At 41.9% G+C, this 11,524-nt stretch overlaps 1 protein-coding gene across 3 annotated transcripts; it reads right to left on the bottom strand.

Moving 5' to 3' along the window:
* Positions 1 to 208: 208 nt before the first annotated feature.
* On the bottom strand, positions 209 to 9,489 carry LOC133894942 (pyrophosphate-energized membrane proton pump 3-like). 3 transcript variants are annotated; one of them, XM_062335141.1, is made up of 16 exons: positions 9,307 to 9,489; positions 8,694 to 8,809; positions 7,602 to 7,899; positions 6,720 to 6,923; positions 5,568 to 5,719; positions 5,344 to 5,491; positions 5,130 to 5,262; positions 4,091 to 4,263; positions 3,564 to 3,684; positions 3,191 to 3,378; positions 2,174 to 2,611; positions 1,743 to 1,907; positions 1,507 to 1,662; positions 1,312 to 1,423; positions 1,004 to 1,223; positions 209 to 558 (listed from the first exon to the last, which is right to left on the bottom strand). In XM_062335141.1, exons 3-16 carry the CDS (start codon positions 7,689 to 7,691, stop codon positions 459 to 461), a joined length of 2,400 nt encoding a protein of 799 aa, XP_062191125.1. In that variant the 5' UTR covers positions 7,692 to 7,899; positions 8,694 to 8,809; positions 9,307 to 9,489; the 3' UTR covers positions 209 to 458. The 3 variants fall into 3 exon arrangements, with proteins under 3 accessions (XP_062191125.1, XP_062191123.1, XP_062191124.1); XM_062335139.1 differs by having other exon boundaries at positions 5,130 to 5,491; XM_062335140.1 differs by lacking the exon at positions 8,694 to 8,809 and having other exon boundaries at positions 5,130 to 5,491.
* Between the last annotated feature and the right edge of the window lie 2,035 nt (positions 9,490 to 11,524).

Raw genomic sequence — 11,524 nt, 5'->3', positions numbered from 1 at the left:
AACGGAGGAAATAGATCGTGATGAGGGTCTTAGCCGGTGCACTAGGCCATGAACAAGAGCATAACGGCAACAAGATGGCTCGTCACATTCACAGCTTACTCAAGCATATCGTCTTCTTTCCAGTGTTTGTCGACCGTTCATTTCCTCCAGCTAACGCAACGGAGATTACATTTGGCAGACAAGTACGGACACTCCGAAAACGGGAAAGTAAATTAACAAAACATTCGCTTGAATAGTCCAGTCCTCTGTCACAATATATGTATTCTCCGATGTTTGCATCATCCGTACAATATCAACTATGAAATTTGTCGAGGGGGTTCTTTCGATACATCAAGTGGTAGGAGCGTACTAAAAGTAATGAATCATTACATACCAGTCAGGTAAATAATACCTCATCTACAATGCGCATAGATACATCTCCGCAGGGTTAATGGCAAGCTTGGTATGTGGTTGGTCAATCACAAGAATATTGGAGCCATGACTAATGTGATTGTAGCCAGCATCTTAATAAGAACATGAAGCGAAGGCCCAGCTGTGTCCTTGAATGGATCTCCAACCCTGCAGCGTAACACATGCCCTTGTAAGAGAATGCCATACTTAAATAGCATTTATCATTCAGAATCAAAAATAATAATAGGAAAACATGACATCTACTCGATGCTTCGCAACAGCATCATTTTCGACAACAGTGCACTGTCATTTGACAGTTGGAAGCGCACTTTAAAAGGTGTTACTGGCTATCCATAGGGCTAAACCAGTTGTACAAGTAGCTTTAGAATCTTGGATTGCGACAGTCTTTTAGTGCTTTCTTTGTTAGCCTAGGGTTTTACCTTTTGAGTCTACGCCTCACCCATGTACACTCCCGCCTTTGTTTTTTAATTAAAAAAGTGCAGTAGGGGACTCCTCTCGTGTCAGTCAAAAAATAGGAAAAACATGACTATTTACTATGTGTAAGTCAATAGGATATTGAAAGTAGCATTATATAACTGAGAAACAAACTTACGTATCACCAGTAATCGCAGCCTTGTGAGCCTCACTGCCTTTGCCACCAAGAGCACCAGTCTCAATGTACTTCTTAGCATTATCCCAGGCGCCTCCGGCGGTATTCAAGAAGAGTGCCATTAGAATACCAGAAACAGTTGCGAACATAAGCATCGCGGCTACAACTTTAGCTCCAAGAAGAGGCTGGCCAGTGTAGTGGCCCAAAATTCGAAAGATGACACCTGCAAACCATGCAAATTAAATTAGAAAAGCATCATAGACACAGACAAGAATGACACATTTACGACAAATATAGCCTACAGGGCTCACCAACGGCCATGGGTGAAATAATTGCTAAAGCCCCAGGTTTTATCATTTCTCTCAAGGATGCTGATGCCACAATTGCAACACAACGTCCATAATCAGGTTTCTCTTTGTAGTCCTGGATGGTATTACCTTACAAGTTAACATCAGTTTTTCCAAGCATAAAAGAACCAAAGAATTTCAAGATAATCAAATACTCACCATAATACCAGGTCTCTCAATAAATTGTCTCCTGACCTCATTAACAACTTCCTGTGCCGTTTTGCCAACTGCTGAACAAGCCCATGCACTAAACAGAAATATAAGCATCGAGCCTAGTAAACCACCAACAAACACCTCTGGGATTGCTATGTCAACCTGCAAACATTGTGTAAGACCATAGTATATGAGCACATAAATTCAGTATTCCACATGGCATGGTAATGCATACGGCATACCTCCTTAAATGGCGATTGAGCAAACGCAGCTACTTCATCCATATATGCACTGAACAGGAGGAAGGAAGCCAATGCTGCTGACCCTATGGCAAATCCCTTTGTAGTAGCTTTCGTTGTGTTGCCCACAGCATCTAGAACGTCTGTGATTTCCCTGACACTTTCAGGCTGCACCGATACTCAGTCACACTTGAGATGAACAAAGACTATATAGATAATCAAAGCCCACATATATAAACATTATACATATAGATGCTAAAGCGGTTAAATTATCTTATTGACCATTATGGGAAGAAAAACAGTACATCATGTTTTGGAACTGTAACGGTGAAAATATTAAAACAATATTAACAAAGATTGTTTGCTAGGACCTATAGCAAAGGTCTGAACTTTTAAATTACCTATATGCGCAAAGAAAGACATTAGTGTAATACCTGCTGACTCATCTCCACGATACCACCAGCGTTGTCAGCTATAGGACCAAACATGTCCATTGTAAGAACATACCCTGCTGTGCTAAGCATCCCCATTGTAGCTACAGCTGTCCCAAAAAGACCGCCAGTTGGGTTGCCAGACTCGTCCACCAAGCCAGAGGTCTGCCCCAGCCAAAACGCTGATATAATGGCTACACTTATCACTAGAACTGGTAGGGCTGTTGATTCCAGTCCCAAACTTACTCCAGCAATAATATTAGTTCCATGTCCTGTGGAACTTGAAAGAGCTAAAAGGCGGACTGGCTCATGTTTATAATCTGTGTAGTACTTGGAAATCCAAACAAAAGCATATGCTGTGATGATCCCCACCAAACCACACAACGCAAAATTTAGCCATGCAGAAGGTGCTTGTTCAGTGTACAGAAGCCAACGGGTAGACTGGAAATTTAATAAACACCGGTCAATAATCATAAAAGCAACTTCAGGCGAAAAGAGGTACAGTTTTTACTGGGTATAAAGTATAACACATGAAATCACAAACACAGCATGTGCTCAATGTGTTGGGAACTTAGATAAAAAAATATTAACAAAACTCAATAAACAACATTGACTTACAGAGTTATAGCAAATCTTGATGAGAGTTGTTCATGGTTAACAATAATTTTTTTAATATTATTAGTTTAAATATGTTTGGATTACATTTGATGGTTATGGATTTAGTCATAACTTCCCCCTTTTGGATAATTTGTGGCATCTCTTTGAGACTCTTTCTTCCGAGAGCATCTAACCACAATTAATGTTTCTACAATTCGTTCAAAAGTTCTCCTTATATACCATGCTAATGGGAACAATACATGAATGGAATTCAACAAACTGTGACGTAAACTAATTTTGTTGAGCTTCCAAAGCTATTTCTGCACCCAGCCATTGGGAACAAATGGAGTAATTTCGTAACAGTATGACACTACAACTGTTACTGCAAACAACAAAACTATTTACCAAAACAACAAGACTTACCACTCCAAACGTAACAACAGCAAGCATAATAGTAATAGAATAGCCTTTCTGCATAATTGTCATGGGATCTTCAATAGGGGAAATTATTCCAGAGTCACGTGTTCCTCGGATTGAGAGTATTCCAACTGATGACACCACCAGATCAAATGAATGGACAACAAGCGGAAACAGAATAAAGCCAGAGGGGTCTGCAATGATGAACAATGCTGATTATAGACCAGATCAGAGCAATTATAAGGTACGGTGGTACCCAAAATAAGTGGTATTTTATTCAAACCAAGTACAGTCATAGTGTCATTCAAAGATTAATTTCATACATAACTAGATTAACGGTTCAGCCAGACATATTGGATGGAAAACAAAAGAGACTCGCCCTCAATTTTGCAGCGTTTTGCCATTGTTCCTCCAAGGATCATTGCACTGATAATTTCAGCTGCTATGCTCTCGAAAAGATCAGCACCTCGGGCAGCACAATCTCCAACATTGTCACCAACCTGAGTACCATTCTTTTGTTACACAACAAAATATAGAACCATATGTAGTAGCGAAACATGAAATAGAGGATAACGAGAACCAGATAAGTAGTAGTTGTAGATAAAAGCAAATGTTGTATTGAGTAATGAAGCAAAGACAGCAAATATTCAATCATACAATTCAGGATTCTACCAAGCCTTGGGCAACAAGGCAAGTCTAGCACATATAGTAGCATGGTACACAACCATTCGTTGAGTTTCAAAATAAAAGCAAATTGTAAACTAGACTATCCCTGATAAAGCTTTCTCATCAGTACTGATTTTCATCACTAATGTCTCGGTGTGTATCAACAAAATCTGAGCTATCTTCGATTAAAAACATGAAAAAGAAAGGGTACTCCAAACTTTAATAAAGAAACATCAATACCAAGTCAGCAATGACAGCAGGATTGCGAGGATCATCTTCTGGTATTCCTTGCTCAATTTTTCCAACCAGATCAGCTCCAACATCAGCAGCTTTCGTGAATATCCCACCACCCAACTGAGCGAAAAGGGCAACAAAAGAGGCACCAAAACCATATCCCACAAGGAGAAGGGGCACTACACAAAATCATATGAATCAGCAACAGGATAATGTTCCTTTTGCATAAAAAAGTTATAAGCACATAACTGGTGGATGGGATTGGATTGTAAGGCCCAAAGTATAGTTATACATCCTTTAGACAAGAACTTGATCTGCAGTGGCGGTTCTACTTATAACTGAAAACCCATTAAATGGATCTTGCAATTCTGATTATGGAGCACATGACCATGTTTTGCAGACCCACTCCAAGTAGAGATATCACATTATAAGCATGATCAGTTACATAATACAATGCTCCTCATCTTTGTACCAGGCCAAAGCCAAATGTAGGTTCGGGAAAGTCAAACTCAACAATTTAAAGCAAACATGTCAACTATAAAGTTGTTGTAACTGAAGCATGGATGAAAAGTGAATGCCTCAAGCGTTTATCATGATCAATCTGTAACAGACTAACAGTAGTGTTTTGGCTGGAATTAACTTCACCTCCGGTCCAAACTTTTCGAAAGAGCCTCAACTTTCACTACTGGTACCATTTTAGTCCTAAAAATAGTTAATTAAATTTAGTATGTCTATTTGTTCCTAACATGTGGGCCCAGCCCCGCCTGCCAGTAATATGGGTGGCTTCTCTGTGGCTATGGATGAATGTTGGGTACGGCCTCTGAAAAGTGAAAAGTGGAGACCTAGTGGACTGCAGATCAAAGTTAGAGAAGGAAAACAGTACTTCCCCCTACTTAAATTACAGAAATAAGATGATCAGTTATCGCTAGTTTTACAAGGAAAAAAGAAAAAATAACAATTACCAGTTCAACAATCTATAACCTTGCACAAGGCCATATAGCATGATTGACACCAGTTTTGAATATCAGGTGTACAAGAAACTTACAGTCAGTAACCTTCATTGAACCAGGTGAATCCACTCCAAGCCAAACATAAAATGTTGAGTAGAGTATTGCCACGCCAAATACAGCCATGCAAACAACCACAATGGCTGAGAAACCACCAGCACGGACAGCAATCTGTTTTGAGGAATTAGTCATGACCTGAAACTCTATGTAGGAGAAACACATGAAAAGTACATCAAGGATGCAGAACAAAACCTGCAATGCTTCCCTTGCAGAGCGCCGAGCAGCACTTGAAACTCTAACATTTGCACGTACAGAGACCCACATCCCAACAAAGCCAGCTATTCCGGAACATAAAGCTCCAAGGAGAAAAGAAGCAACTGTGATATATGCGGATGTTGCCCTGCGTAATCATGAGATTCATGAGATGTCAAAATATTGGTACACGACTAAGGTTCCAGATAATAGTGGAAAATCACCTTCCTAAGCCAGATGCCTCCTGCTGCGGGGTGGTAGTGCGAAAGAGATAAATGCCAAGGATGACAAAGGCCAGAATAAAAGCCATTTTAGAAATAGTTCCATACTGTGTCCTAAAAAATCCTTCAGCACCATCTCTTATGGCATCAGATATCTGAACAAGAGAAGGCACTGACTCAATAACGCATACAGCACTAATCTGACAGGTCAAGAACTGAATGATGCTAGCAGAACTTAGAAACAAAACAAAATATAGGAAATAACAGACGAGGCAACATGGATGCGAGCTATAACACTAAATCCATCAAATTTATAGATCCAAATGAAATTGATTAAAAACTACATGTGAAAACCACTTATTGGCAACATCAATAGGTCAATGGTATATCTTTAAAAAGAAAATAGTATATATCATCATACCTATGTTGCCAAAATGCCAATAAAACTAGTAACATAAAGCCAATGCAGAACAGGACAACTAAGATTGCCAAGTTCAATTTCTGTATAAGTTTAGAACTTTAGATGCACCAAAGGAAATATGGTTGCCTGAAGCCCAAGCCACAACTGTGTTTTTTTGCTCATTTGTTTTGTCCATTAAAAAAAATATGAGCTGGTACTTCGTATGGATCACTTATTGTGCTATCTTATATTGCTAAAATGGTGTTTTAGATTACTGCATGAGCTACTCTACAGTAACCTAAAAGTACTGAATGATTTGATGCTAGGTGGTGTAACGTGCCTAATTCGGTTGCATCCAGTCATGTGGATGTGTCTCAGCATCCACACATTGTCCACTAAATGTCGTTCTAAAACACCACTCTGCAACCCACACCAAGAGATACATGGATCGCCTATAATGCGCACCCAAAACATAAAGAAAGCTCTATCCAGGATCTAACATAACTTATCAACATAATAATAGAAAAACCAAACAAACAAATCTTAAATCTGCAGGATAAACAAGCACAATTCTAGAGTTCCAGGTTGAGTGGTTAACTGCATAAAGCAGAATATATAGTAAGTCAGAAACAGTGGTATACATCACTTAGCAGACATAGTGAAACAGAATGTGCCACGAAGTAAAGCATTGAAGGTATAGAAAATGAAGACATTGGTACATTCTCAGGGAGCTGAATTGAGGCATTTGTTTATACCTCAGACATTTCTGGAGGTCCTTCATCCTTAGCAAGAACCCACTTTGTGAGGTAGAGAGAGAAGAATAAACTGAGAGTACATATACAGAACACAAATACCACAATTGGTGATGTACTGGCTCCTACATAGAGAACACCACTGAAGGCCAAAAGAAAAAGAATAATCAAGGCACGGGGATTTATCCTCATCAACATACGGAAGACCTGTAGTAACCAAAATAGTAACTGAATGAGAGACAAAAGAAAATAGATCGACAGCTGCTCGTGCCATGTTAAATAAATTATGCCAACCAATCAGCAGAAATGTATACTTAAAGATTTTTTTTATTTATTGAAGTATGTGAATTGGAAAAATATCCATAAATCATGCAGGTGGATTAGAAAACTTAACATGTATCGGTGTATATTTTGATGGAAACAGACTGATTCAAGCATGCCGACCTATGTTGCCTAAAGTACTGTTCAGCTCATTTGGAACCACATAAAAAAAGTAAAGAAAAATGAATATAGCGTGTTACAAATGTCAATGTTTTGAGATAAATAACCATTTTTTGGATAAGAGCAAAAAAAGGATAACTTTATTTGGTTAGTGTATAGATCAATTTCTAAACAGTAAATATAAATATAAAACAGAGAAAGATGGAAAAGACATGATGCAGCATCCATAGTATATGATGAATTGCTGCTTGACGTACACTTTAATAACTGTTGGTTGGCATATACAAAACAATAAACCAATAATGCGAATATTGCAACAAAATATGAACTATTGACACTAATAAAATTAAGGGCAAATGACATGCAATCGCATATGCTAGCACGCGAGAAGATACATACACATGTGAGTAAGACACATGAAAATATGAATGGAAGAGGTCATACCAGTGGTACAGATGATCTACTTCGTACTGTAGCAAAAGTTCTTCGTCTTTCCTGATACGACCTTCCATTTTCCATGTCTTCTTCCATCATGATGGAATAGGAGTTTACCCTCCTTGTTACAGGAAAAGGAACGAACTCCCCACCCTGAGGTAGGTTGCTCCCTGATCCCTGGCGCTGAATTTTGGATACTCTATGTCAGACACCTTTCACAAGTTGTAAGTTCTAAATGTCAAGCACATCCAGATTTTCTTCAGGCTCAGCCACCAACTTCTCTTTGATCGTCCTTTTCCGTCAAATTCTACAAGATGATGTAACATGAAGCTACAAGTAGAGAACGTTCGACAGAAGCATGGTAAACAAGCGCAACGTACAATTGCTGCCTAAAACATGAACTCCGGTTATATTGAAATTAAGTACAGCTGCAGAGTACAGAGGCACCTTCTATGCAGACAATTCAAAAATAGACTCTTCAATGGGCACACCAGTACAAAAGAATTTCAATTTATAGCAAGTATTTCACGAATGCATATATGTACATGTGACAATATTTGACTACGAAAACAGAGAATGACGTTATCAAAAATCCTAGGGGCTTGTTTGGCAAGTGGGGGTGCGTGTTTCGCTGCTGGTTATCCTTGACCTAGGGGTCCTTGTATAGGCTTCTACTTCAGGGCTTGGTGTGAGATTGCAGTTTAGACGAGGGATCTGTGTGGTTCTGGATTTGGGAAAGCAGGGTTTTGGGTTCACATTTCAATTGGTACTTGTGCTATAGTATTTGAAGGGAATTCTATTTGGCTAGAAAGCAATTAGCACGTCACATTTACTTGCAAGCAAGCACAACTAACAATTTTAAACTGATCGAAGGAAGAAAGAACAATTGCCAAGCTATCAGAAAATTAACTTGCCAAAGAGCACTAGCAAGTAGCAACAAATTAGGACTTCAACATTCTAGGCTACTAGAATTTTTTGCTCCATGTCTTTAGTCAAGAGACTTTTTTTAATATTTCAATTGAATACAGAAATCCAAACCTGCTATAGAAATTACAACTAACACACTATTGGGTCAAAAACATCATAGCGCACGCTGCATACACTGGTACTTGGTGAGGCGGCAGATGATTGCGCTGATTTTCTTAGGGCTGGAGGTCAAGGGGGAGAAGCTTCTTCGTCTTCTTCTTGAATGCCTCCTGCAGTGCTGCCTTCTGCTTCTGCGAGATCATTGTAGATGTCAGCACATCAATGTTTACATCTAAGTCACTACTTCCTAGATACAGTAACATTGCATCAGGAGACACCGGTCGCAAAATCGCCGGCAACGCAAGCAACCTCCGGGAGCCAGGTAGTACAAGAACAAAGAAGAATCTACACAAAGGCCGTGCAGAATGTCTTAAACCCCATCTGCATCGGCCGGCCATGACCAGCTAAACAACACTACGTCCCTGGTTAATCAAGAGGTAAAGAGCATCTAGTTGGAGGAGCGGAGCGAGTCTTAGTCGATCTCGTAGGACGGGTACTTCCTGAGCACGAAGCCCCGGGCCTCGTCCCACGGCGCCTCGCTGAAGTCCGGCTGCCTCATCTCCGCCAGAGGCGACGCCGCCGACGTCTCGGAGCCCTCGGAGGAGCGGTTACCGGACGCTTCCGTGGGCGCGCGTCGATGGATCTGGGAGGAGGAGGGGGTGGAGCAGGGGGAGAAGCTGGCACCTACCTGGAGCAGCCGCCGACGCCGGAGTGGATCGCGAGAGAGAGGCGCCGCCGCCGCCTTCTGCGAGGATGAGCGCTCCGGCTTGCTGCAAACCCACGGATCTGCGAGGAGAGGGTTTCTCCGAGAGTCCGAGAAACACACAGGCGGTTCTGCGTGGACGAGCGACGCGAAGACAGAAGAGAGACGAGCACCCCTCCCAGCCTTGGCCCCACCCTTTTTTTTAGAGGGAGCCTGGGCCCCACCCTGTACCGTGGATCGGTGGCTGTCGCAACCGGATGCCTTTTCGGCCCACGCCAGGATCATTTCCGCGAGTGGATTTCGCTAGAACACTCTACTGCACGCGCAAACCAGAGTGCACAGCCCACTAGGCCGAATAGATATTTCTTTTTGCTTTTTTTGTTTTTGACTGAATTCTGCAAAACTATTGACAAACTGTCCCAAAACTATAGATTTAAGAAGTTATATTGCGAAATTACATATTTTTATGTGTTAATGTATCGTTAGACTAAAGATTTCATAAAATATGTAGAAAATTTGTAGTGTAGCGATAGCTTGACACGTTAAATCTGTACTTCTGAGAACTTTACTGCTTTGTTTTTCTTCTTGTAATTTTTTCTATTTCTGGTCATTTGTGGCCAAAGTATCCTAAATGTGATGCAGGCAAAACTTGTGGTAGTGCAATGTATGCATGATAAACCGCACGTGTTGCATTTTCTCGACAGTTTTACCTTTTTAGCTTATCGTCATTTTTCTTGATATTAGGGCAGCCACATGGGGTGAAAAAGGAGGCCGTAACACAAGCCTAACAGAAAATGAGTAAACATCTCACTCTCTTCTCTCCGACACAGAGAGGCGGTGGTGCTTATGTGCCATCGCAGTCGGGTCCCGTTAACAGGGAGTCCGCCGCGGCCAGGGATCTGACCGTCGCGAGTCCACCACTGGATCCATTGGCCTGGAGCCGAGGCTACCCCGGCCCACGAGGCGGTGATGACCGCCGTCGCGGGGAGCCGCGTGAGGTTCGAGAGGCGGCCAGGCGGCCGCCGCTGGGAGCCGAGCAGGGTCGGAGAGCCGGACGCCGCATGCTTGCACGGTTGCACCGCCTCGGGCTGCTGCGTTTCCTCAGGTCGGATCGGAACCGAACCACTGGCTTGGCGAAGCAAACCGAGGCAGCATGTAGCACGCATGTCGACATGCCTGTGCACGGGGCCAGGGATAGTGGGATACCAGTAGCGGCGAACACATGTACAGCAGCAGCACGCAGAGAGACAGCTACGCTGCGTGGAGGAGGACTGTGGAGCAGTTAGTTGGAGTAAATGGCTGAGTGTCGGTGACGGATCGATCGATCGATCGCGCGCACGCAGCGCCGGACAAAAAGAGCGCGTGGACTGCCGCCCGTCCCTCGGCCCCACGGGCGGGCGAGAAGGCGACGCTGCTTCGTCGCGTCCCGACGCGCGCTTGTGACCCAACACCGCCAGCGCCGTACGCTTCTGCCTTGCCCCCTTGCGCGCATGGAGCGACACCGCCGCCCGCTGTAAATCCTGAATCTTAAACATTCTCTCGCCAATAAAGCTTGGAATTATTTATTACTCGTATGTGGTCACTTGCTAGTGTCAGTATCGGACTACAACCATTAACCAAACAACGCTAGTGAGTGTCACCTACCTTTCACACATTAAGGGGTGTTTGGCATTAACCAAACAACGCTAGTGAGTGTCACCTACCTTTCACACATTAGGGGGTGTTTGGCAGGATGTAGAGCTAGGATCCATTATGGATTTGAAAGAAGCACTGTTAAACAAGGCAACACTATAATTTTATAGAGTAGCTGATTTATGAATCGCTCTATTTTCTTGTGTAATTATATGGAGTTATCAAAACGTGGATCGGCCTTCGTGAAAACTAATCAGCTCATCTAGATGAGGAGTTTTGTAATTGGTCTATTGATGGAAGTGCTCCATTGTAGAGCAAATCTAGAGCTGAAGCTCTACCGAACAGTCTATAAAAATATTTTTTAAAATAAAAATAGATTATGTCGACGATATGTTCTTGATAATGTGTCAGAAAATAACATGATTATCTTTGCGTATCAGAAATCGAACATGAAGTGAGGCACACACGATGTATACAGCTTCGAATGTTCGGTTAGAGTAATACCTACGTTCTGTATGAATGATTATGTGTATGTATTCATCTGAGTACAGATAATATGGCTAACCTATTA

Source organism: Phragmites australis, chromosome 16 (genome assembly GCF_958298935.1).
Source record: "Phragmites australis chromosome 16, lpPhrAust1.1, whole genome shotgun sequence".
Classification (NCBI taxonomy): domain Eukaryota; kingdom Viridiplantae; phylum Streptophyta; class Magnoliopsida; order Poales; family Poaceae; genus Phragmites; species Phragmites australis.
The sequence above is the reverse complement of the archived record's forward strand: the minus strand, read 5'-3'. Positions and strand labels throughout refer to the sequence as shown.

Bases quoted from the DNA above. Each gene is read 5' to 3' on its own strand.
- LOC133894942 (XM_062335139.1), bottom strand. From the start codon at position 7,691: ATGATGGAAGAAGACATGGAAAATGGAAGGTCGTATCAGGAAAGACGA. The intron at 2,612-3,190 runs GTAAGTCTTGTT...TTAAATTTCCAG, and splicing joins CTGTTGTTACGTTTGGAGTG to TCTACCCGTTGGCTTCTGTA. The intron at 1,908-2,173 runs GTATTACACTAA...GTATCGGTGCAG, and splicing joins TCGTGGAGATGAGTCAGCAG to CCTGAAAGTGTCAGGGAAAT.